This window comes from Lathamus discolor, chromosome 4 (assembly GCF_037157495.1).
Source record: "Lathamus discolor isolate bLatDis1 chromosome 4, bLatDis1.hap1, whole genome shotgun sequence".
Taxonomy (NCBI): Eukaryota; Metazoa; Chordata; class Aves; order Psittaciformes; family Psittacidae; genus Lathamus; species Lathamus discolor.
The window spans coordinates 16,776,676-16,802,991 of record NC_088887.1 but is presented as its reverse complement, the minus strand read 5'-3'; the positions used below and the strand labels follow the sequence as shown (position 1 = coordinate 16,802,991).

Below are 26,316 nucleotides of genomic sequence, written 5' to 3'. Positions count from 1 at the left end.
GTGGAACACAAGTGCTGTTACATGTTTGCTATATATTCTTTAACATACTTCAAGCATCTTATGTATTAGTTCAGTTGTAGCACTGTATTAAATATTTATTTCTTTAGCAAAGAAGACATAATTAAGACATGCTTAATGGATGGACCAGGAGTAAACTCTGTAACTTCTTCACTCAGCCACCCTAACTTCCCCAGACAGTCCAAACCTGAATATTCCTTTATGTATTCATGTAACACGCACACTGTTTCATACATGGAATTATTAGGTTAGACTCATAGGGCTTGAGCAGTGTAAGCTATTGCTATCTGATAGCCTTCACTGATGTGTAGTAGCAAGGAGCATGCCCAGGGTATGTAAAGCCAGATCATTTGGATGAAAATGTCTAAACAGATCATTAACTTCTACCCATTGACACCTCTCTAGCTGTTTTCAGCAATCCTTCTCTCCCTCATGAACTGGTATGTACTGGCAGAGAGTAAAATCCAGAAGCTTTTAAAATTTCAGGTCTCAAAACTCACTGTTTCTTATTTGCGATTGGATGTGAATTAACTGCTCTTTCTCCTGCCTATGCATCAGATGGAGTAGGAGGACTGATCAGGATATGTATCCTCTCAGCTGCTAGAGTTTCACACCCAGCATTTCAGTAAAAATGGAAATTGAAAATGGCATGCTAATAAAGGACAGAAGAACTGCAGCAGCTTCATTGCTGGTCTACAGTGCGTACACAGCCCGGGACCTAGAAAGCAGCATGCCTCTCCTTGCTCTCTATGGGAAGAATCAGAATACATCTTCAGCTGGATGTCAATTTCTAGTACATACTCTTTCAAGACAATAAGCTCTAAGAGCTCTGTTGATGTACCTCATTTCTGCACAGCATCATCTTTGCTGTGTGATCTTCCTAGGTGTGCTCCTAAACATGAAGATCTGCCTGAATTTGATGCATATCACCAGAAGAAAAAAGACAAATAAAAAGCCTTACATTACATAGCACTTTTCCCAAATGGAATAAAAAAAAAAAAATCCAGCCCCCAAACCACCATATTAATAGTGTTAATTCACTATATAAGATCCCTATTTTTATGGCTTCAATTCATGGATTTTGTAACTTCTGGATATAGAAAAATGTGAGGATTTTTGGTGGGAAAGACAATGTGTATGTAGAAATTATTCACATTTTACTTTGTGCTCATATAATTCTGCCCTCACTGGCACTACACTCGAATTTAGATAGTTCTAATGATCACCAGCTTACTCTGATTTGTAAGAACTGTACTAAACATTTTATCTATGTTTGCTCTGGTAAATGAACTCTGATGTGGATAGCAGCATATTTACATGGTTTTTATATCAGTAAGTTTTTAATAGTAAATTACACTGCTAGAAGATTTAGTTTAACTACATTGGATTAAGGTAAAGGGTTATTTCAGTTGCAATTTAATCATCTTACAATTTTTAGTATTTTTATCTGTGGTTATAAACCTGAATTTGCATTACCCCTCTATATGCATTATGTTCCCTATTCCTATCATTATTTTAGCATATGGTCTTTAGGTTTCTGCTACTATTTCAGTTAATTGTGGAATCACTGCTACTATTACAACCTTGAGCCACTATGTAATATTTCTTTACACATACACGGTATTTGAGACTTGCAACTTTATAGCAGTGCAATTTCAAATTAGTTTGATGGTCATTTTACCACTGAACTCACGTGGTATCTGACTATGGAGAAATGTTCTTTCTTCATTTGTAGCAGTAAAAGTCACATCTGATGAGCATCCTCCATGTTATGGGATTTTTTTTTTCTGATAAGGTACATTATATAGTAGAATGACTAAATGCCTTTTTTTATCTGTAATTTTTATTTGCATTTTTGGGAAGGAGGAAAGCTCATAACTTGATTTTTATGACTTAATACTTTCATTGAAATTGAGGGACTCGGCAAAACAGAGTCTAAAACTCAAATTCATTTTGTTAAGATGTGTTACATCAATATTATTTATGGCAATAACAGGGGAATAAAGCAGCACTCTTGAGTATCACCCTCTCCTTCATGACCATTAGACTTTTATTGGGCTTACTTACAAATAAAATCTTAAATTCAGGGAAAAAAAATTCAAAAATTCTGAAACAGTAAAGAATAGAATCATAGAATCAGCTAGGTTGGAAAAGACCTTTAAGATCAAGTCCAACCATTACACCAGGACTGCCAAGACCACCACTAAACCGTATCACTGAGTGCCTCATCTACATGTTTCTTGAACACTTCCAGGGACAGTGATTCCATGGAACAGTAGTTCTTGAAAATGCTGATGATTCGTGTATTAATCACCAACTTGATCTGATTTTGTAAGATTTGTACTTAATATTTTTTACCCATGTTTGCTGTGGTAAGTGAACTCTAACACGGATAGCAGTGTATGTACAGTCTTTGTACATCAATAAGGTTTTAACAGTAATTTATATTGTTAGAAATGTTAGTTTAAATAAATCAGATTAAGGTAGAAGGATATTATGGTTGTGATTTAGTCATCTTGTACACTTTATTATTTTCATTTGTGGTTATTAAATAAACATATTAAATTTTACTTTTCTTAAAATTCCAACAAAAGTAGCCTCATGGTCTACAGTTATCTTAGTTAATAACCTAACAGTTAAACCCACCCATTTTGAATTTACAATTTTATTATTTTTAATAATAATTATTAGAACCATTATTTGAGGTTGGTATGTTTTTACTCATTTCAGTGATGATCAGTATGAGATTTGCAATTCTTTTCCTGTGCAGAAAAATCTTAGAACATAGGAATGGTTGCACCAGATCAGGGAACACCACCACCCGGTCCAATTTTGTTTACAACCAGATGAGAAACGGAACACATGAAGTTTCCTTTGTTCACTCACTCATTTTCTGACTCCAGAGTCCAGAAACTTTCTGCATTGGTGACTGTACTCTCATCATTCACTTCTTTCATGTCATTTCTAATTTAATTTAACTGCTACCACCTCTCTCTACAGCTCTCTCTTTTCCAAGCTGAAAACTGCTAGTCTGTTTAATCTCTCTTAGCACAGACACCCAAACATCAGGCATCCTTCTCACATGTTTTTTTCCACTCATTTCTATCACATCTTTTTGATGCCAGATAACCAGAACTTCATGTGGTATTTCTGATGCAGAGGTGCAGTATTAAGCATGTAAGGCACACCAAAAAGTGCACTATTTAAGGTGCACCTTAGATTTATGCAATGACATGGCAATGACCTCTATTTGGGTTTCTACTCCTCTCCTGCTGATGCCACCATTTTACCTGCCTTTCTGTATCATCACTGAATTGTGACTTGTTTTCAAAGAGCTAGCTGCAATGATCCAGCATATCTTTACATAGCATTATTAGAAGCTCATTCAGACCTCACATTCACTGTTCAAATGTGTACTGCTGAATTGGTTTTCTAGAACCAATGCATCACTTGCATTTATCACTTTAAATATTTTCATTAGATTTCTTCTGCAACTATGCACTGAGATTCTACACAATTTCTAAGTTAGTTAAATGTCACATGCCCATAATGGTCACATCCTTAGTTTAGCAGCCTCTCCCTGCATTGTGCAATTCAGCTTTCTCTCTCTGCTTGTCAGTTGTCCTTTCTCTTCCAACAAAAACCTGTGGGGTCAAATGATTGTGTCAATAACACAACAGGGCCCTATGACTTGTTTCTAGCTACTGAAGTAATTAATACCATTTCATACAACAAGTGAAAGACTTTTGTACTATTCACAGTCTTCAAATATCTCAAGTTATTTTACAAGTGGCTCGTGAAAACAGCACTACTGTGTAGGAGGGGTAGGGAGAGGGATTATCCCTCTGGTATATGAATGCAAGATATGCAGACTTCTATAAATATTCCAACACTGAAAATTATGAATCTTTCATAATTTTATCATAAAAGTGATTTCAAAGGTTATGTGAATTGCAAGGTAATCATGCATTTTTGTTAAATACTCTCACTGCATGAAAGATCTGTGAAATGGGAATGCGGACTGTTCAGCATATGAGTGCATAGTTTTAATTTATTTTAAACTTCTGCCATAAAAATACATTTGTTCCACTGCTGTCTAGCAGCAGTAATGTTTAGCATAATCTACTATGGTACTGCAGATATTCAGATACATATTTTGAAAACAAATAAAAGTCTGAAGTCCCATTGCTTTTCTTTCTTTGAAGCAGGTTCTGTGGACACTTCAGTCAGAAATTGGGTCTTATCTTAACTATTCACACCTTATCAAAGTTGTGAAGTGTTACATAAAACGAGCAAATAGAGTAAATGCTTGATAAGTGCATAACAATATAAATGCTTTAACCTTATAATGAAAATTATTTATCTATAATAACACAGACTGAGTGCCAAGAAAAAAGAACAAACCAAAAACCCCTCATTTTTGTTCTACTTGTCTCAGTGTGAAAAGAATAAGTGGAAAAAAGAATCAACTTACTGGAATATTTGGGCATGAGTATGTTGCAGTGCCTGTTACAAACTTTGCAAATAAATTTTCTTAAATGAAGCTCAAAAAATGGGGTTTAGCACTAATGTTAAATATGGTTCTAAAGACACACATGCATTTCCCTTAAGAAAAAAAGATGTAGCTTCCCTGACTTCCCTGGGATTGCTCATAACGCACAAAGAGTGCAGTTAAGCTTCGGCAGGCTCTACAGCCTGATTTCTGACAATTGTCCAGAAGACAAGATATCACAGACCATAGGAAGCCACCTATAAAAGTGTCAACATTAACAACAAACTGCATGATTATGCAGTTGGAAACTAATTCAATTAACACGTAATTATAATGTATGTTTAATGTCATGTAAAATGGATGAAAAGTTCTTAAAGATTTCAATACAGGCCTGACTAAAAGATAGTATCTATAAAGTTTAGCCTGAATTACACACAGCTAAACTGCAAGCCCTATTCTTTCCAACACTTTTGCCCTACTATGTATGTAAGTAGTGCTTCCAATGCAGCACAGTTCTGCTGATGATACATCATTTTGGTTTTGATTGCTGAAAGAATAGCTGTGGAATGCAGTCAGAATTAGTTCATATTCCTGCAACAGTTAGTGGTCATCATGTATTTTATGGCACTTAATGCCACAATCTTAAAATACCCCACTTTTTTTCAATGCTACATTTGGTTTATGCTTTTATCAGTATTTTTCTTTCACTAAGAGACAGGCAATGCAAAGACAGTAATAAATGTTAATGAAATATCAGAGGATAAAACTGTTACCTTAAAATATATGTTGTTGATAAAAAGAATACATTTATTGACAAAGGTCAATTAATTATAAATCAAAGAACTGGCTTGTATGACAGAAAACTGTATTCTCATTACAATAATCTTAATCTTGGACAATTCCAACACTCTCTCTATATTCAGTAACAAATAAATCATCCACAGCTATTTTTGAACAAGATCTGAAGTTAGAAGTTAGGTTTTAGTTGATTCTCAGGACTAACGACACTGATTTTTGGAACTCTCACCTCATCAAGACAACCTCTGAAAAGATGTGACTGCCATTTTAATTTCTCCCTTTCCAGAAGACTTCCTTATAGCACACTGCTAATATTGCAATATGGCTAAAATAACTGCGCTTTTCCTACATTATTCATTTCAATACAGTATAAATTATCATCTTCCAACCCTTACAAGGAGATTTAAAACAGCTTTTTGAAGCATTAAATAGCCATATATTGAAGGAATACAGCAACAGATGGGGAAACCTATCACTGGAACTTCTAAGTGTTTATGTGTCTTTTTTAAAATTATATTCTTTCATAACTTGAATCCTTCAATTATAATTTAGTTGGAAGGAAAGATGACCTAGATTTTCATGTGTGATATTAAATGTAAAACTTAGCTTTTTCAGGAATCTCAACTGGGGGTTCAGAGTTCTAGGGCAGCATCTGATATTTGCTGCAGCTACCATGATATAAATCTTAAAGATGAATGGAATGAAATGGAATGGAATGGAATACAACAGAACAGAACAGGTCAAGGTAGAAGGGACCTAATCCAACCGCCTGACAGCTCAAGGCTGACAAATAGTTAAAGCATGTCCAAATGATCTTGATCACTGACATAATGGGGCATAGACCACCTCTCTCTCCAGAAAGCCTGATCCAGTGTGTTTGTGCACCCTCTTGGTAAGTAAATGTTTCCGAATGTCCAGTCTGAACCTCCCCTTGTGCAGCTTTGAATCAGTCCACACGTCCTGTTACTGGATGCCATGGAGAAGAGACCAGCACTTCCCTCTCCACATCAGGAAGCTATATAAAGCAATGAGGTTGTCTCTCAGCCTCTTTTTCTCCAAACTAGAGAAACCTAAAGTCTTCAAATTTGATGAGTTAATGCCAATTCTAAGACTCTGAATGAAGCACTATGCACAGAAGATTTTTATTAACATGAACCCACCCATTTGCTTTCATTTCTCCGGTTTTGTTTCTCCTATAGCCTTCCTCAACCGTCTCTTTGGTGAATGACAGACCCATTCAATTTAAGACACCTGGGATTTTAAGCAGTCATTAGAATTTTACCCCGGGTTCTCCACTAAGGTTTGTGAAAGCATGAAGAATTAGAAGCACTATTCTGTAGACATGAAATCAAAAGGGATAGAAGGGTTTAAGAGATGTCCAATCCTACAAAACCCTCATCAGATGATCCCCAAGAGAACAAAGACTGTCCCGTATATGATCTCTGTTTAGACCACATGCTAGCTGTTGAGCATGGTTAATTTTCATCTACATTTAGACAAAAAGTCTGATTTAAGCTTGTTGCTTGAATTCAGAACTTAGATCTAATGCTGCCATACATCCACCACAGACTCCGAGGATTCTTCACAACATGGTTTTACATGCTAGCATTTTGAAAGTTGTTCAGACAGACTAGGAACTGGGACAGGATAAAAAGAGTTAGTAGACTGTAGCATTAGAGAACTCAGATACATTTTCAGCACTAAAAAAAAAAAAAATTAGAAAAATCCCAAAAGCATTTGAGCAGCATTAACAACCAAAGCCCTAGAATCTACTCCACGTGTTCTGTCTTCAGAAAACAGCTTAACAATTCATCACATTTTTAATAAAACAGACACATTAGAAAAAGTGTTTTAGACTGATCCATATGTTGTTCTTATTATGAACATTATTTATTCTGTTATGATACATAAGTGCATGCAAGCATTGCCAAAAAACGCTGAAGAAAAAGTTTCCTGCCCTTGAACTTTCCTAATTTCTCTGTAAGACTGCAAATGTACCAAGAACAAGATCTTTCATACTGCATACAACCCATCTATTTTTGTTACGGTGCTGAAGGCAACCACCCACTACAGTGAATTTATCTTGTGTATGAATTATTCCCGATTGTTTATTTTGTTGAGAAGGATTTAGAATTATGTAAAAAAACTACGGTTCACTCGTATTTTATAATAAACATAGAGAAGCACATTCTGCACAGGAAAAAGAAACTAAAATCTCTGAGTGTCACAGTAGCAATTTGCAGCAATTTTCTTCACAGGGATTATTTGGTAAGAATTAGTGGCTACTACTCAAAAGCACCAGGAATTAAAAGAGTGGACATTTCAATCACACACAAAAAAATTAGCACGCTTCCCCACTGTCATGCTATAATAGAGGGACTTACGATAGCAATAACAATAAAAAGTCCCTATGAAACTGGGAACCTATAAAACCACTTACAAATTGCTTGGCACAAGGTCTTGTGGTGGAGAAGAGCCAACTTGATTGTAATAACAGACTAATTTCTCCTTAGCATTACTAACTCCAGAAATATTGGGAACAGATGCTTCAGAGATTGACTGGAGGGATGCGGCTCTGGAATTAAGCAACCTTAAAAAACTTAAAATAATCCAGCGTAGCTATTATTTTGTAAACCGCACATCTTATCGAAGGAAAAAGGATAAAATACAAACAAAACCAAAACCCAAAGACAGCAATGTTGACATATGGATGTCCACATACAATAGCAACTCAGGACACTTGCTAACAAAGCTGCAATGCAGGGGACAAACAAGTTTCGGATTGATGGCAGTAATTGTGCCAAAGAATCTCAAAGTGTGCCCATGAATGCAATTCAGTGCAGGATTCCTGCACTGGAGACAGTAATTGAGTTAAACCAAACATTAAAAATGTACCACTTAGATGTGTATTGAATTCTACACCAAATGAAAAATAAAATTGAGAAGTTTTTACATATTACTCTTCCACAATGTTCCTACTCTCTAACAAATAGACATAGTCATAAAAGCTAGCTTCTGTCAAGTATGTCCAGGGACCTGGCCAAACTCAATGCTAAAGACTAATAGGGCACTTTGAACCCATTAAAATGAAAGTTGTGTCTCTTCTGTAGGGTGCTGAATGAAATTCATGACCTCATGTGTATACAGCAGAGACTTGTTAGCCATGAGAAAAGAAGTATGCAAAATAAATTGAATGGCTTCCTCTAAATTGTCAGTCTTGAGGATTCCCCCCCCCCCCCCTTTTTTTTTTGACTACCCATAACATATTCCCACGATTCATATTCTGGCCTTTGTTGCTTATAATCCTTGCCTCTCACCCTTTATGCTGGAAAAGGAAATTGTACATTATTGTAAATTGCTACTCCTGATACTTCTTTTCCTTGACTGATGGTTTTCTATTACAGGCTTGCAAGAATTCAGGCTAGAAAGAAACCCAAGCATCTTGATTGAAAGGATTTGATACATTCTTTTCAAATTCATGCTAAATCACAGCAGGATGACTTGTAATCAAAGTTTTTCAAAAAGAACATAAATTTGGGAAAAAGGAAAAGGCCATTCAGCCCATTGCAAGTAATCTTGGTTAACACAGTTCCTCCAGAATTGTATCTCCCTTCTTCTTTAATGACCCCAGCGCCTCCAATTCCAAACTGGGTGCAGTAGGCTATTGAAAAATTGTATTTCTCTTTGAGTGAAAAGTACTTCCTTGTGTTGGCTCTGAATTTCATTTTTTCAGTCACTTACATTTGTGCTTTCCCTTTCAGTCTTTTCTACTCAGCCAACAGTGAGTCAAGTGTTATTGAATAAGGCTTTCCACCATGTATTTCTCAGACTATATGTGTTTGCAATTCTCTCTTTCAATTTTCACAAAAAAAAAAAAAAAAAAAAGAAAAAATGAACTCAGCTGTGATTAGGTACAGCCATTTAGGATTCTGTACACTTCAAACTAGACTTCTCTTCCACTTCCTTCCTCTAAGGAGTGTTTTAAGGTAATATTTTTAAACATTGATATTAAATTTTTTTCACTTCAGTTTTGCTGACTCTACTTTTTCTACCCCCAGTGTGATGGCCACACTGAAGCAAAATATTAGCCTTTAAAGATTTTTGGGTTAAAGTCTTAAAGTAACAGAACTACAGCAATGCTCTCTGTATTTCTAGTCTCTCTCCCTCTCTTAGTTGAAAAAAGGAAACACGTTTTAACCCAACTGTCAGAAGCACAACGCGGCTGAGACACACCACCATCACAGCAGGCCTTGCTTCAGCATTTTGGCATGGTGTGTTGAGATTTGTGAGGCACATGCTCGGCATCCTGCTCTAGAAACACATCTGTATCAGCCCATTCATCATTGTGTACACCACACACTGAAAATAACGCACGTAAAGATCGATATCCCATATGGGGTCCCCAGATGGGTCTGAGAGGAGACCCAGGCCAAATAGAATCCATACTGATGCTCTACTGGCTTCTAAGGGAGCTATGCCTGTGAAGCAAACATACACCCCAGCCTTTCCAAACACCACAGCATTCCGTTTTCCCCATGGTGCACTCCTCCAGAGTCAATAGAGAACAGACACTCCAAATCACTAATGCAGCTAACAAGGGGGACGGCTAGGCAACTGATTTCAATGCTCCTAGAAATGCTGAAATACTACCTTAAGAATACCTTTTTTTGTATTCACTATGTGAATAACCTCACATGGAAAAATTAATAGGTCTGGCTAAATCATCTCCAGAGTCACTCTTTGTAATTTTTGTTTTTATTTTATTGTTCTAGGGAATGCTGAAGCTTTGAGTTTTATCAAGGTCATCTTTCATCCAAAAAACTTAATATAATTAATATCAATTCTGTATTTTGTTAGGCTCACACGGGAAGTTATTAACTGTGCTTCAAGTAGACTGCCAGTGAAACCAAGGGCAGAAAGAATAATCTTTCCAGCTTCAAAGGCACAGTTGATGACTTCACTGGTTAGTAAGAAAGACATGCATTTTTTATTAAAGGTGTTAGCAATAATTTGAAACTATAAGCATTTTTCTCTCTTTTTCTTCCCTCTCCTCATTTTTAGACCTTGTTGGCACCATTTCAGTCTTTTTTTAACATCCCACATGGCATTGGAACAGTTGCTTTAGTTGTCCCTGTTGTTAACTGTAATGATACTTGGTTGTATACTTCTGCTTTTAACAGTGAAGCAGTTCATCAGTGTCCTGACGGCACACACCTTGCCAAAATCCGCCTTATGCAGTAACATCAGGAAAAAAAAAAAAATCTTGGTTTTTGCTACTACTATCTTAAAATACCATAAATCTTTCTCTAGATTAAGTAAAACTATGTTAGCCTTGTGACTGGATATAAACATAGCAACAATGAAACATATTCAGTGAAAATTATTCATCTAATCTTTCTCCTTGTTATAAAAAGTGCATTATCTTTCCCTTAAACCTCATCATCGAAGATAGGCTTGACAGCGTCTTTAAAATATACCATATCAACCAAATGTCTTAATAAGATCCTACATATCGTAGTTCCAATTCTTTCAACACAAGTCTAGCAATAAATTCTGAAGCATATTTACAGTCTTCTTTACAAAAAATGTTCACTTTTGAGAAGAAAATTCATATAGAATGAGAAGCATTTTTACTGGAGAAAGGTTTAACAAGAACCTTTGCATGGTTGTTAATCTCAGAGAAATTCAACAGAGAAGCAAGGCTCAAGTTTGTAACAATGAGGATAGTTAAATGGTGATGAGAAACACCAAGGGAAATAGTTGATTCTCCATTTCCTTAGGTGTTAAATTAGGTCTATATTCATTCCGGTGGATGCTCTTTAATAAAACAAAGGTTTGTGTTCCTAATTATGAACCTGTGAGAGTGGAATCTATACAAGAATTTAGGCTAACTGACACAGTGGGTCCCTCTGAACTTAGCAGATCACATATTTTATCTATGAATAACATGCTGAACTAAAACAGTCCCACTGAAACTTAATGAGCCTATGTATTTGTAATGTATTATAGAGAAGAAAGGATATTACAACCTGTTCTCCTGTACACATCTCCTTCACATATCTGCAGGTCATTCTCAAGCTTCTGGGACACTGGAGGCAACACTGACAATACACTAAAATTAGTCTGTCTCTCTTTGGACTGGAAAATCCAGATTCATTCAAACCTCAAAACTACCCATCAGCCAGATGGGATAAACCCATTTAATTGATTTGCAAGCCAGATCACTTGTAGAGTTGTAAATACTTGATCCCAAACGCCTCTTGAAATCAGTGGAATCCTGGCTGTTAAAGCAGCAGGCATGAATATTGACAATTATTTTGAAAGCCACAAGATTATTAAACATGACTATAGTATGAAGTTAGTATGAATAACACAGGTTGCATGTCTTGTTTATACCTGAATGTTGAAAACAACTAGACATTAATAAAATGGAGGACTGAGGTCACTACTCAACTATAGTGTGACAAAAACGGTCAGTATGATTATAGTCTTCAGTACGCACTGACTTTGGTGCTACACTTTACATACAGGTGTACAAACTGACGACTTCAATCCTTCCCATGTCCTTTTCTGAAAGACCTCTGTTTCCTTCCTGGTTACATGTGGAGTTTGGACAGAGGAACTGTTAAGACCCTGCAGCCTGAAGGAAAGTCTCAGGATGAATTCAGAGCAAAGAAGCTGCTCTGCAGGCACTGAGCATGCTTCCAGCAGAAGGGACTCTTAATTTGGAAAACCTCTCAGACCGCTGGCTTACAATAAAGACTGCTAGCCTGCATAATTCATACGCAGTCAAAAAATCCTCAGTGTGATCAGAGCTCAGGTTAGGAATGTTTGAATTCCTGATGCATTGCTGAAGCCTCTTTGGAGCTGAGCTATATAATGGAATCTTTATCAGACCATCAACCAATTGTGATACTTATCTGTACAGCATTGCATTTTGGGTTAAGTGATAATCCATCAAGGCTGGAAATCATTGTGTACTTTTTAAGTTGCATACTTCATTACTGCAAGCTGACAGCTGGATGGATTTGTTAGCACTAGAAATATTTGTTCCAGACACAAATAGCAGGTTCTTAATATATGATAGTATGCTACTTCCTTTCCTTTCATGTATTCAGCATGCCTGTGTTGTAATCTATGTCTCATTTATGATGTTCATTTACATGGCAAACTAGTCAGAGTATGAAATCTATCTTTATTTGTTCCAGAATGCAATAGCCTCGTTTCATGAATAATATGGCCAAATAACATCTAATAATGACTACAGTCTTCATCTTACATCATAATAGCTGTTAAGCAAACTACAGTTTTCTAAATTGTGTATTTCTTTCCTTTAACTTGTAAAAATAGAAATTGAAAAGCCCACGTACATTACAAGTATAAAACATCTTTTAGAAGTATTTGAGAACTGAGAATTCCATACGGAACCACTTGCTTTTGATTTTGGTCCGCTCACAACGTAAACATCAGGGTATTTCAATTTTTTTTATCATGTTGTGTCAAACTATATGAAAAAGTACTTCCTTTCATGACCATAATCTGATGCTACTTACTGTCCTGTTGTCCTATTTCCTCTGAGCCACAGGAAGACATCTTTAGCGAATGAAACAATATCCAAAAGTCCTATCCATAATTTAAAAACATACGGATTATTTTCATATTATGTTTGTACAGCCTATTGCTTGGAGCTAGCATGCTTTTGGTCTATGATCACCATGCATGTGAGCACATACTATTTGTCCTGATTCTAAATCTCTGTGGACACACTTAGAAATCTGTACAATCTAGGCAGTGAAGAAACTGGTTGAGTTTGGGGTTGTTTTTTTCTTGCTATAAGGAGATACCTTATACTACAAGGTTAAAGCATAAAAGAAACACCTGAGCACTTCTAATTTTATTTCTTTGGCATCTATGAAATTTGGGTACATGATCCACTGCACAAACACTCTCAAAAGCCACTTTCATGATATTATAAGAAGGCTTTTCCAGGCTGTGTACGCATGAGACCTAAAATCCAAAGAGTTCTTTGATTTAGAACAGATGCTACAGTCTCCTCTATTGATCTTAATTTTGTGAGCTTTGAGAATTTGCAGCATCAATTGTGCCACCAAGCCTGACTAGTGGGATGAAACCCTAATTAAATGTTGCTTAGGGAAAGCAACAAATACTCTGTTTCCCCTAAAATAGGCACTGTGGACTTCTAAGCATCTTGAAAATATACTTGTAGAACTTTAGAAAATTCAGGTCCTGTTCAACACATGAGGAGCCAGAGAAGGCACAGACAGATGAGAACTGGGCAGGTAGACACGAGAAGAATAGTTTCTTGACAAAAAGCTGGCAAAATGGTAACTATTTTAAACCTGCTGGTTTTCTCTCTTTCCAGAAACTGTGGAAATTAGCAAGAGACATAAACAAGTGAAACCAAATGAGCTGTTTATACTGGAGAAGTCAGAAGAAACTCAGGGATCTACAAAGAGTCAAACAGAACTAATAACAATTCACCTTTCTTGCTCATGTTGGGGAAAAGTATTCCAGATTCCCATGTGCACAACAGCGCTTGTGCACTGTGCAACTACCACAGGAGAAGAGAGAAGCACAGAACTGCCTAATGTTTCTTTTCTTTTTTTTTTCCCCTTAAAATCCGGGTTCTAATTTCCCCATATTTCCATAAACATCGTGTTTGAATCTCATCACAACAGGTCTATTTTGGTATAAAAAATTCTCCTTGATCCTAAAGCAACAACTCTCAAATCTTGACATCCTGCTTTCTGCTCTCTGGGTATGTTTGCTCTTTGCTCCAGGTTTGTCCTCCTGCTTGCCTAAAAGCCTAGGATTTGGTCCAAGGAGCCACATGTCTGCTGATGGGATGAGGCCATACACAAACACAGCTGTGGAGTTTTTTATCTAATGTTGGAGCCCTTGGTAGCAGAGAGCCCACAGTACTGCACTTCTGCATCTGCCCTGTGCACCTGTTAGCTAACAGTGAACCTTGGGAAACTGGGCAACATTTCTCTTCCTGGTCTCCTTTATTTAGCCAGTACAAATGCCAAGGAGTGGAAGGGAGCTTTACACTCCTGGCCTCTATCAGCTTGTTGCAGACGCTGGCTAGGGAAGGCTTCCCAGCTACCACCAAGCTGCAGCCTGTGAATGCGTCACCTGGGTAACAGATAGCTCTGACCAGAGACAGTGCTGGAGGCTTCAAGACTTAGGGAAAGAGACCTGTAAAATAGTTTTGGGATTTCATTGTGGTTTAACTTAGGTTTACTACAATTTATTAGCACACCTTCAAAACAGCTGGGAAACAAGCAGAATGAAAAATAAAGGTAAAGAAAGAAGTCAATATAAAATCAAGATGGGTGCTACAAGCTTACTTTTATGTCTGGTGGGAAAAACATAATCTCAAGAAGTGTTGGTTTGAACCTCAAATTTTTGGCCTCCTGGGAAATCTAGAAGATGGATAAGCCAGGGGAAGATTACTGTGAAAAAGGGGAAGATGAAAAAGAAGAAATAAACCCCAGAGAGTTGTACTTTTTCTCACCTGGTTTCACTAAACCAGACACAAATTAGATTTTATGTCGGTGCTACAGCTATAAAATGGTATATAAACAAACTAGCTGTTAGCATGCTATCATACCAAAATGCTTTTAACATTAGAGAAAGATCATTTTTTATCAGAGTTGAATGCAAATAAACATTCACAACTACCTTTAAGATGTCTCCCCTTATCTCCCCTGTCCCTCACATACTCCACAGCTTTTCCTTGCTTTGTTGTTTCTTTCTCTGTCAATATCTGAAAGTGCCAAGTTATGTTAATCAGATTATGTAAAAGAAAAATGAAATCACAAGGACAGAACTGGTAATGCTTAACATTTTTTTTCATAGGAAAAAAAACCCTGAGGACTACCAGTACTGTCGAAGAGTTTTTGCATTTAAACTGCCTATAATGAGACAGATATTCTAGTCTTTTTCTTCCCCCCCCCCCCCCCCATAAACTCCAAAGTAAAAATGGGAGATAAAGTAATAAAACTTTTTTAGCTAAGATGGCTGAAATTTATGCTATTAAACAGAAATATTCACACTTAAAATCACAATAGTTTTCAGAATGACTGCATCCTCAAACCCTTTCTTAATCCACTGTGAACTCTTCTAAATGTAGCTCTACAGCTCTTATTTAAGCAATCTTTCCTTTATACCAGCACTGAAAACAATAAAAGCAAAGTGGACTATAATAAAGCAGGGATTTCTTTCATATATAAATGTGTACATTCACTGGCTTTGTGGTCACCCTGACAAATAAACTCTTGAACTTCACAGTGCAGTTGCCTGGGAGCAGCATCATATTTCTGCTATACACAATGACTTTTGGATATGTTTTTAGGTGTTGCTATATAAAGCTTTGAACATTCTGGCTCAGTCATTATATAAGTGAGTCAGCTGAGACTGAATCACCCTGATATGTGCAACCGAACTGAATGGATCTATCTTTTGTGTTTGGGATATTGTTGCAATGTTACTCATGTACTTATTTGGGGTGGTGGTGGTGAGATTTCAATCTTTAATAAGAATAAATCAAAAATAACAAAGTTTCATTCTTTGAGTTTTTCTTTTTGCCTTGATGGGAAAAAGATTTACATTTAAATTTCAGGGTGTGTGTCTGGGTGATGAACACAGTGCTAGCCTGTGGGAGGGCTTCACGTACATCGCTGTGCACCAGCTTTTCTCCTTTGCGAATGCAGAAACACAGAGCTGTTCTATCTTGAGGTGGCTCCTCCTAGACTGCTAATCACACTTCCTTTCCACCTACAGGACTTGGAAGGATTGGTACAGTTTCATCTAAATTAACTTTATGCAAACAAAGAATTTCTCCAAGGGAGTCATCCCTTGTTTCAGTACTGGGGAGCAAATCTACAATCCTCTTGTGCCTCTTCCCAATCACAAAAAAGAATACCAGTATGGATCCATGCACAGCTTTCACAAATAACACTACAGAAATCTGGTAGAATGGAAACTACTCATACAGTGTATAATTATTTTTTCAGTAGTCTCTAGTATTGTTTCTCCTCAGACATTTAACTCTCATTTTGTCATACATTCCTCATCATGGTTATTAGGTTTTAAGATACTCCTGACAAAAAATATAAAGGGCAATACTCCTTACTGGCATCAAATTGTGTTCATATTTTTTTGAGTTAGTAGGTAATGTACCAGTAAAAGAATGAGTTCCTGAAGGAGTGAGCACAAAAGCAAGCATACGTTTGTCTGAGAAAGTGAAAAGTTTGACTAAACAGCATGTTTATGAATTATCATACTGTCATCCAACTCGATCAGTAGCTTTTTTTTCATGTTGTTTATTAAATACCATGCAAATTAAGACAGGGATGGGTTACACAGTTTCAAAACTAACTGATAATGGCTTGGAGAATTTTGTCCCATTAATTCAGGTCTTCGGTAATAAGGTACAATCATCATAATGTAAAATGCCTTAGATTTACAGACTCTCTGGGCTCTTTATATCCTGTATCATATTCCTGTAAAGATACCTCTTGTGACTGGATATGGAGTAACATATCCTCAAGGTGGACTATATAAAAGTTGTGCAGAATAGAGGTATGTCTTGTAAAATTTACCTGTAGTTTTTTGTAAGTATCAAGTCATAATTTTATAATAGAATTAGTGAAATCATCCAGCAAGACTGTTATATCAGTTACTGGAAATACAGTTCAAAGACAATATTAAATAGTATGCAATACCCTACCATCTGGGGAAAACTTCTGTTTCTTTACAGTCAAACAAGATCCTATTAAGTAAGATAAAGAGAAATGCTGCTTCCAATAACAATAACAAAAAATGTTTTGAAGGTTGAAAATATAATATAGATCTCAGAGATCATCTAGTTCCAATCCCCCTGCCATGGGCAGAGACACCTTCTTCCTAATATCTAAACTAAATCTTCCCTTTGTCAGTTTAAAATCATTCCCCTTGTCCTGTCACCACACGCTCTTGCAAAAAGTACTTCTTCGGCTTTCTTGTAGCCGCCCTTTAGGTACTGGAAGGCTGCAATAAGTCTCCCTAGAGTCTTCTCCTCCCCAGGCTGAAGAACCCCAACCCTCTCAGTCTGTCTTCATAGGAGAGGTGCTCCAGTCCTCTGACAGTCTTCAGGGTCCTCTAGACTATGAATAACTTAACTTTATGTCCTTATATATTAGTTCATATGGAATAAGAAGCAGAAGTGTCAAAGGAAAACACGTTGATGTGGTACTTTCTGCTGAGTTGAAACAGATACTATTGAAAATCTAATCCTATCCAAAATAGGTTTCATGCCATTTATACCTCTAGTATGTAAGTGCTCTGACAATCTAGATAAGGTTCAGTCTAGTATTTCAGGACTCTGCTTTCGCAACATTCACTGGAAGTTTGTGAACATTATTTATTTATGGGTCCAAGAAAGAAGAGGAAGAGACCTAAGGAAAGCATCTTGTCTATTTCCCTCTGTTATGGGAATCAAGCATATTTAAAGAAAGCAAGGATGCAGGAAAACCTTGAACTTTAATAGCTGCACTGCAACACTGCCTCCCCTGCATTTAGAAAGTTTCCTCACTGAATAACTTTGCCACTCATTCCGCGGTTTCATTCTCCACACTGAACTTGGGAAATAACTCTTCATCAGAGTCGTACTGACTTTTCTTTTTTGAAAGCAAAACAAAATGAACTGGTGCCTTCAGCTTCTCACAAAGCATATCTTTAAATTCCCTGTCCTTGTTCTTTGATCTGTCTCATTTGCGTTCATCTTTCAGTGTGTTCATCTTTTTCTAACAGGGTTAGAAAACAGCACTCCAGTTGTCATCCATTGCTGGATAAAACACCAATTACTTCAGCCTTGTCCTAATCATTCACAAATAGGATCACTATATTTCTTTATTTTGTTACATCTAATATATTTCTAAACCCTTTTGCTAAATTTCTCACACCTTGCTAGTTGCATCTAGTTGTTTCTGATTTTATGCCTTGTTTCCTGTTTCTTCCACACCGATATACTCTATGACTTAAGCTTATAGTAATCTCTTGTTTTCAAGTTTTTGTGGGTTTTGATTTCTTAGATTGTTAGATAGCTGCATTAGTCTATAACATGTGTCCTACTTTTCCTCTGTTTTGGGATAGACTGCAATTTCCTTTCAATACAAACTTTTCAAGAAACAGTCTTCCCACACAGCTGCGTCTCTTAAATTATCTGCTCAAAAGACCACATCTACCAGCCCTTGAGGTTGAAGTGGCCTCATCTTCTCAGCCATTTTGCTGCATTCACTTCTTTTTCAGGGAAAAGTGAGTGCTCACATTCTAGTGATCTATCATCTTCACCCAGATTTCCTTTTACTTTCTCTCAAAGCAGTAACTCTTCGTAGTGTAGCATTAAATTTCATTCTCATACGTGTAAAAGCTGAAGATTAGAAGAGGGTTTTCCAGATCCTTCTCTTGCTGCCAGGCACACAAATGATGCAAATGAACACTCAGGGTAAAGGAAGATAAGGTCTTAAACCACACTTTGGAGGTAACACAGTGCCTTAATAATGTTAGTATACTAAGTATACTATCATAACAACCACACAGTTTAGTTACAACCACATAACAAGAGGAAAACAATTCATTAAGGAGAGCAAATACCAACATGGCACTCCAAGCACTTTGTCTTTCCAATATCGGAGCCCTCAGAAAGCTGGAAAACTTCTGCTGGCTTGAATCATAACATTCTTATGAAGACATGATCATTCCTGTCATTCTGTTTGTTTTTGAGGAGATGGTCCTCTTGTAGCTACTCAAACCTGTAAGCACTGTGTTGTTTTCCACCATCTACCCTTTTTTTTTTTTCTGGAGGGAAAGGACTACTATAACACTCTCACTAAAACAACAATATTTTTTTTTACACTGTAAGTAATATTAAAGCTTAAAAATGCAACTTCAGGTTTGATGACACATTATTATATGAAAGCCACAGTATTAAAATACCTATGCCCTGTGGTGGAAGAATTTGGGTAACCCGATGTTATCACAAACTTTATAGAATGGATTTCATTTAGCTCAGCTTATTCTTGCAAGTGTGGCACATCACTACATCTGACTTGTAACAATGCCTCCAGAAAGAAAAGATTTCATAACTCTGTCTTAACTTTCCTGGGATAATTATACTCCATCACGTGAACACTTGCAGTGTGGTAAGGGAATATTATTTCCTTCATCCTTACACAATGAAAGCCTTCAACAGACCCCATAGGAACCTTCTCCCATTTCACTCATCATGAGAGATTATCAACTACACAGTACATATACATGTTTGCTATTTAACAGTTATCTGATCAGTCACTGAATACAAAAGTAAAATTAAGCTTTATATTTTGCTTGTAACAAGGCAAAGTATCACTAGAAACATCTGAAAAGCTGTAACAGACAAAATCCTGACAGGACAGGGGGCAGGGAGGGGAGTGAGAAATTACAGCTCATTTACTCTAGTTCTGGTGAAATAAAGACACACCTAAGTTAGGAATACCTTAAATTACAAGACCAACAAGGATTATGTAATGTGGTGTGATGCCTCTTTGTCATCGAGCAAAACTGCATCAACAGTAATTCCAATGTGGAGACACCCAACTTGTTTTAAACATTAGTACTCAAAATAACCAGTCTTAAAAGGTCATGTTTATTTAAAAATAGCTTGCTTGCATTTCACATTAATTTACTAACCTTAAAAAAAATTAAATGCAAATGTATACAAATAATTTAAGTATCCTGTCAAAGTTCACATACACACTGCTAGAGCAATGAAATTATTCAAGGTCGTACGAAACCTTTCTTAACCATGTACCATCCTGCGGTTTACTCTATTAAATATACATACTGAACTAAAGTGCTTGAACCATCTCTTTAGCAATTTCTATCCTTTTTAAAAATCAAACTTCTGATTTCCTATTTCTAATGTGTTTTTCAGGCCATAACAAAGAAACATACTGTACCTCTGGTGCTGATGGCTGTTGCCGATGTGGTTGTGCTGGTTGTTAAGGCTACAGTGGTTGTGACTGTTGCAGTGGTAAGGGAGGGGATGACAGTAGTGGGAAGCAAAGTGTTGAAAACATCTGGTGAGTGGAAAAAAAAAATATAAAATAAAATCATATCATGCAAACAAAAGAGAACCATAACAGTGGTTTAATTTGTAAATACAAGTATGTTGAAAATGACTAAATTAAAACATGATTAACATAAATTAATACGGGTACAACAGAGTACCTTAAATTCTTGACATTATATCACTCTCAATTTTTCAAGCATAAAGAATTTAAAACACTGTTAAAATGACTGAGTTTCCACAGATCTGGAGAGTGACTGTTTAAGTGACAAGAATCCATTTCTTCACTGAGCCATTTTAAATGTCTCGTACACTAGAAACCATATACGGATGAAACATGCTGTGTCAGAGTGGGAGATGAATAAAACACAACACCATCATGCTAAAATAAACACACACATGTTAACGAGAAATGGCTGTATGTTAAAACACCCACTTTCAGACAGACTCAATGGAAGGAAAAAGGGGAGAAAACGCTACTAACTATAGGAGCTGCTTTTTCCGGATTGCTTTTCTTCTTCCCACACATTTGTTTCAGACACAGTTGTCTGCTAAGATCCAGAGCAGAGTATATTTCAAAATCTTTACCCTAAGTAGCAGGCACAATCATCTTTCAGTCACCCTTCATGCTTAAAATTTATTAGTAATACACACATCAGTATTTCTCTAAACCAGTTTAGAACTAAAAATCAGAAATGCCAATAATACTACTCTTAACCCCTCCCTGCAAATGAGTCAGAAAGAATGCACAGCCCTGATACCAGCATCCTAAAAGCCCTTTCAGCTTTTGATCAGGTAAGTGCATGCATGCCAAGCTTTTGTGTGCTGCAGCTTCTTTGCAGAGAAACCAATGTCTGTTGCAAAATGCTCCAGTACAGAGCAGAACATAACCAGATGTACAGATTGAAAATGTTTTGATTACACTGCCAAGAGCAATAAAGACCAGTATCACTTTGCTTATAAGGTGATTGCAGGTTCTAAAGAACAAACAAAAGCCCCAAAGAGAGCTAGGGAAAAGCTCTTCCATAAGGACATAAAAAGTATCTGACATTTTTCAGATTATTTATACTGTAGGTTTAAAAGGAAAGGACTAGTTTCTCAGCAGTGGATGGTGAGTAACCCATTCCACACTGATTTCAGTGAAAATATTTCTGAAGGGTGCTATTCAATGCAATAAAAGAGCAAAAATCTGACCCACGATCCGTCTTCCCTTGCTGTGGAAAGAAATGCGATTAGTCTCTGGTACCATCAATTCTGACTGAAATCAATGGAAGCTGAAGTAGCTCATGAGCTTTACAGTGTTGGATCCTACAGAACACATTCCAGACACAGGGTCCTTGAGTTGAGCATTGCATAATTACTCTCAAGACTTCAAATCAGCATGCTTACCTTATTTGCATATTGGATGACAGATTATTTTGCCACTTTAAAAGTCTCCTTGTCAGTTAACATCTGAGTCACCTACAATTTTCTGTACTCCTCTGGTTTTGAAAAACACCAGCACTATTCTCTGTGGAATCTACACCTGGGGGATTTTCCACCTTCAAAGCCATCAGAAAATGGCACGAGACCCCTCTTTCAATGGCTGTATACTGATATTTAATCTGTATCTCCCAAAATAATCCCAAAATAGAAAAATTAGAACAGGCTTTAAGAAAACGCCACCGTGTAGCCACATTAATCACCAGGAAAAATGGTAACATTACCTGGAATGCGAGTACCACAATAATTAAAAAGAACTGAGTATAACAAGCATTAGAAATAAATTAACATGTCAAAAAGATACATGTCACATGTACTGATCTATGCAATTGCTTCTCATAAAGGGAAACTGCTTCCCTGATATCTGCTGCAAATGAAATCAAACAGAAACAACCCACCTACTTCATAAGGAGAGCAAAGCCTTGTTTATTAGGAAAGCTTTACAAATCAGTCTTGTATGTAAAACCTAATTAGTGTGACCTACGGTTCCATTAATTATCTTTCTTAAATATATCATTTACTTCATGCAATGGCAAGTTAACTGCAACTGGCAAGTACAGTTATGGTTTATGACAGTGCTTTCCATTCTGTGAACACACCGTCTACTTACTTTACCACATAATAGCTTCAATGAGTCACTGGTGAATTTACAAGTTCACTGCTTTCTGGTTTCTCTTCTGACTGAAGTATTTCCATCAGGATTTCTTATTTTAAAAGAAAGGCTACCTAGGAAACAGACTACTTAACAAGACCTATGATACATCAGTGTTTAAAAACAGATGTGATAGATTTCATCATTCTTGATATGACCAGAAAAAAAATTTAACTTGTGCAGAAATTAGTTCCCTGGTCAAAGTCACAAACTCTTAATGCCAAACATCGAAATGTCAGCTAGTCAGAAGCCTCAAAGAAACACATATGTTCTCAAAAGAAACGTAAATACAATCAATAGCTTTGGCTTTGTTTCTTTCTTAGCAGAGTATGGTGAAATTCACCATGCAAATGACTGCAGTTGGTCTGCTTTGCTCACAGCATTACAATTACTTGCTCTCAAAGACTACAGCACAAGATAGCAACCAGGAATCAACAGTCTGAAGAGCAGTGCATTGCTCAACAAATGAAATCTAAGTCTGCTCCGGACTCTGGAAATGCCTGGTTCACATCTGCCCAGTGGAATCACTTCTTTTGTGACACAAGAGTGTGCAACAGGAATGTATGCGTAGAAGAACAGCTAACAAGTCTTGGACCATATCCCATCCATAAATCCTGTTTCAGACAGCCCAAATCCAGGCATAGATCAGCATTCTGAAAAGCACCCAAGCCACACATTCAACAGACTTACATGTATAGGGCACTCCAGTCCTACAGAGTCTGACAGACTCTTCATGAGTTCTTCCAATATTTACAGATTCTAATGAAAACTTTACTTATCTTTGCCTTGAAAATGCTTTTGCATAACAGAATGAAGAATATGTATGTTCCAAAAAAGAGCAGTAATGTGCAGTGGCCTTTGTTCTTTCATGTAGGTGTAGGAGGTAAGCAGGTTTGGTAGTTCCCAAAATCAGACAGACTACAGTTATAAACTGATCTCAGCACAGGCTCTCCTTAAGGCATATGAATTAATGTGTTTTAAAAAGAGGGTGCACTGTTTCATTTCCGTGTCAGAAAAGTGAATTACAGCTGTCCTGCAGGACTTCTTGGTCACTATTTTTCCTGCGGGGCACACCTATCTCATACTACTGGTGAGGCATATGTTATGCTATCCAGAGTGCCCTGCTGGCAGCTGCTCAGAGACATGCTACAAAAGGGACTACGTAGATTTGTCCTCTTAAGCTCTCTGTCAAGAAGGATCTTAACAAAATGGATCTACAGATTTCTGCCCGAAAAACCTGTGCTGGAGTGAAACTTAATTCCTTTTCTGGCCTTGCAATTTCTGAACCTAGCTGCACACATTCATATGAAAACAAATTTTTGTTTATGACACTCACACCACTAAATACCAAGGATCATTATGACCAAGAGACCTTGTAGAGTGGAACTTTTTAATTCAAGTAGCCATACCCAGATCAATGCACCAGGCTGCTATTTCAGTAATACTAAGGTATTAATCCTTAGCCTCCTGTGAAGCAGAAAATAGCTCTATTTTGCAGATGGGGAACCAAAGAATGTAGAAAAGCCATGCTCAGATACCTATAAGTCAAAGTTTTAATTTTGAAACCTCACTCCTAAAATGAACGTTTGCTGACAGACAGAGATTCACTCAAAAATTTGATAATGTATTTAAGGTTGGTATTCATTTCAGCACTTTCATAACCTCTAAAATACAAACAATGCACAGAGAACTGTTTCCAAAAGAGTTGCTGGAAATAGCAAAGGGGTTAGACTTCATGCCAAGGGCAGTTACTGACTCCAGTCCCAAACCTTTTCCATGCTATGTTCCCACAAGTTATACAGGTAAGACCTGAACTGGATTTTCAATGAAAGAGATGGATTCTTAGACTCACTCTAGTGGCACAGGAGGGGTCTGAGCTAATACACAAATGCTCAGCCAAAAACTCTCTTTTCAGTGAGGACCAGACGTGATGTCACAGTTCAGTGTGCAGAAGCAAGTATGGCAGACGGTTCTAGAACGGCATTCCTCATGGCCACTGCTGTTTGCTAGCATGCCATCAAGCACAGGCAAGGTGAAGGCAGACAGCAGGTAATCTGATGGCTGACTGCGAGTGGACAGTGGATAAAGGAGGAGCATGCAATGCTTGACTTGGTCTGGAGGCTGCTCTTTATCAGAGGCACAGATGTAACCTGTTTATGAGTGGCGGAATAGTGTGTACAAGATCATCTCAAAAAACTGACAAGCCCTGCCTGATCAAAATTTTCTGTTGGTCTCTCCTTCTTTCTTGAATTGACACCACATTCTTCTTACTAAGGCAGAAGACATTCATCCATTTAAGTGCAGGGAGCCTGGACAATTTACCCTCACTGCTGATTTGGCCCTAAGCATTTTTACTCCCCATTTCCAAAGAAATGAGAAATGGCTCTGTTTGGTTTAGCGGGCTTATGTGAAAGATAGATCTGACCTATTGCAAATATTTGACTTGTTTGGTAAAAACACAACTGATATTCTGAAATGACTGAGCACGAGTCGGGCAACAATAGCTGCAGTTGATAAAAATGTAAGGCTTTTGTTTCAAGCTTGACAAAGGCTGACAGAAAAATTAAAGGACAATGTGATAATGATGGATGGCCCTTGCTGTATTTTGACTGAGAATGAAAGAAATTTTAAGTGGTAAACTGAACTGAGTGATGACCTACCTGGGAAACAATCTCACTACTCTGTGCAAAATTTAATCAGTCTGTGGCATGTAGTACTAAATAATTTAGCAAGGTTTTAAATTCAAAGGGAGCTGCACATTTAGCCTTGCTCCAAGAAAACGGAACTGAACAAAAGGATCGTTCGACTTGAATATCATGTGTCAATAGCTCCTTAGCACTTTGAATGATCATGAAGGCTCATGGACATGAGGTTAAGGGGTTCTTTTTACTAATTGAGTCAGATTTATGAAACTCTGAAATGGCAATTATGTGCTTGACATTTTTGCTAACAAATCAGATGTCATTAAAAAATATCCAAACCCTTTTAATGAAAGCTCCATGTGGCTCTAGACCCTCAGTTAAAACCATTAGAGACTTGTGGTGGATAAGTTCATAATGCAAGACACACAGCTGGGCCAAAAATGGCCAGGAAGCTTAGAAAGGAAAGAAAATAAATCCACAGAGTCCCATGATTCTAAGACACTTAATGGGCCTGTAGATGACATGACATGTTAGAAAATAGCCAGGCTGGACAGAACCTTGGGCAACATAGTGTGAGGTGTCCCTGCCCATGGCAGGGGGACTGGAACTAGATGATCTTAAGGTTCTTTCCAACCCTAATTATTCTATGGCTCTATGTTGGAAAGTTCATTAAAGTTTGAATAAATATACATAGTTTGATTGCACAGTCAGGGCAGAGGGAAAAAAAAAATCAAGTGTTAAATGATAATGCAAAATGTTTTGATCTCATTGCACTTTTTTCCTTGTTTAGGAACCATGAAGAACAAGAATTCTCTTCTTATAGAAAGTTTCACAGTTTCGTGGTGCTTTTTTTCCTGTTTCAAAAGCAATAGGTTTCAGCAGCAAATGAAGGAGGATGAAGCATTAAAAATTACAGCAAAAAAGACAATGTTTCCTTCTATTTTCAAAGAGCCAAGCAAAAAAATAGTATCTGCATATCCCTGTCCCAAATTCTACCTTTAGAAAGTTAAGGATGAAACTCAAAAGAACAAAGCCCATTTCAATATTAGTATTGGCAGCATGGTGTCATCCCAATTCACTTAAAAGTTCATCCTTTACAATAAGGACCCGATACCAAATC

The 26,316-nt window shown here is 37.1% G+C and overlaps 1 protein-coding gene across 4 annotated transcripts in view; it reads right to left on the bottom strand.

The window, feature by feature from the left end:
* CADM2 (cell adhesion molecule 2) overlaps positions 1-26,316 on the bottom strand; it is a 659,180-nt gene that overhangs the window by 40,237 nt on the left and 592,627 nt on the right. For all 4 annotated transcript variants that reach the window (XR_010612138.1, XM_065676379.1, XM_065676381.1 and 1 more), the window contains one exon: positions 20,311-20,430. Coding sequence is in view for 3 of the 4 variants with exons in the window: in XM_065676379.1 (XP_065532451.1) it covers positions 20,311-20,430 (120 nt within the window). In the remaining variant the exon portion in view is untranslated. The remainder of the gene's footprint in view (positions 1-20,310; positions 20,431-26,316) is intronic.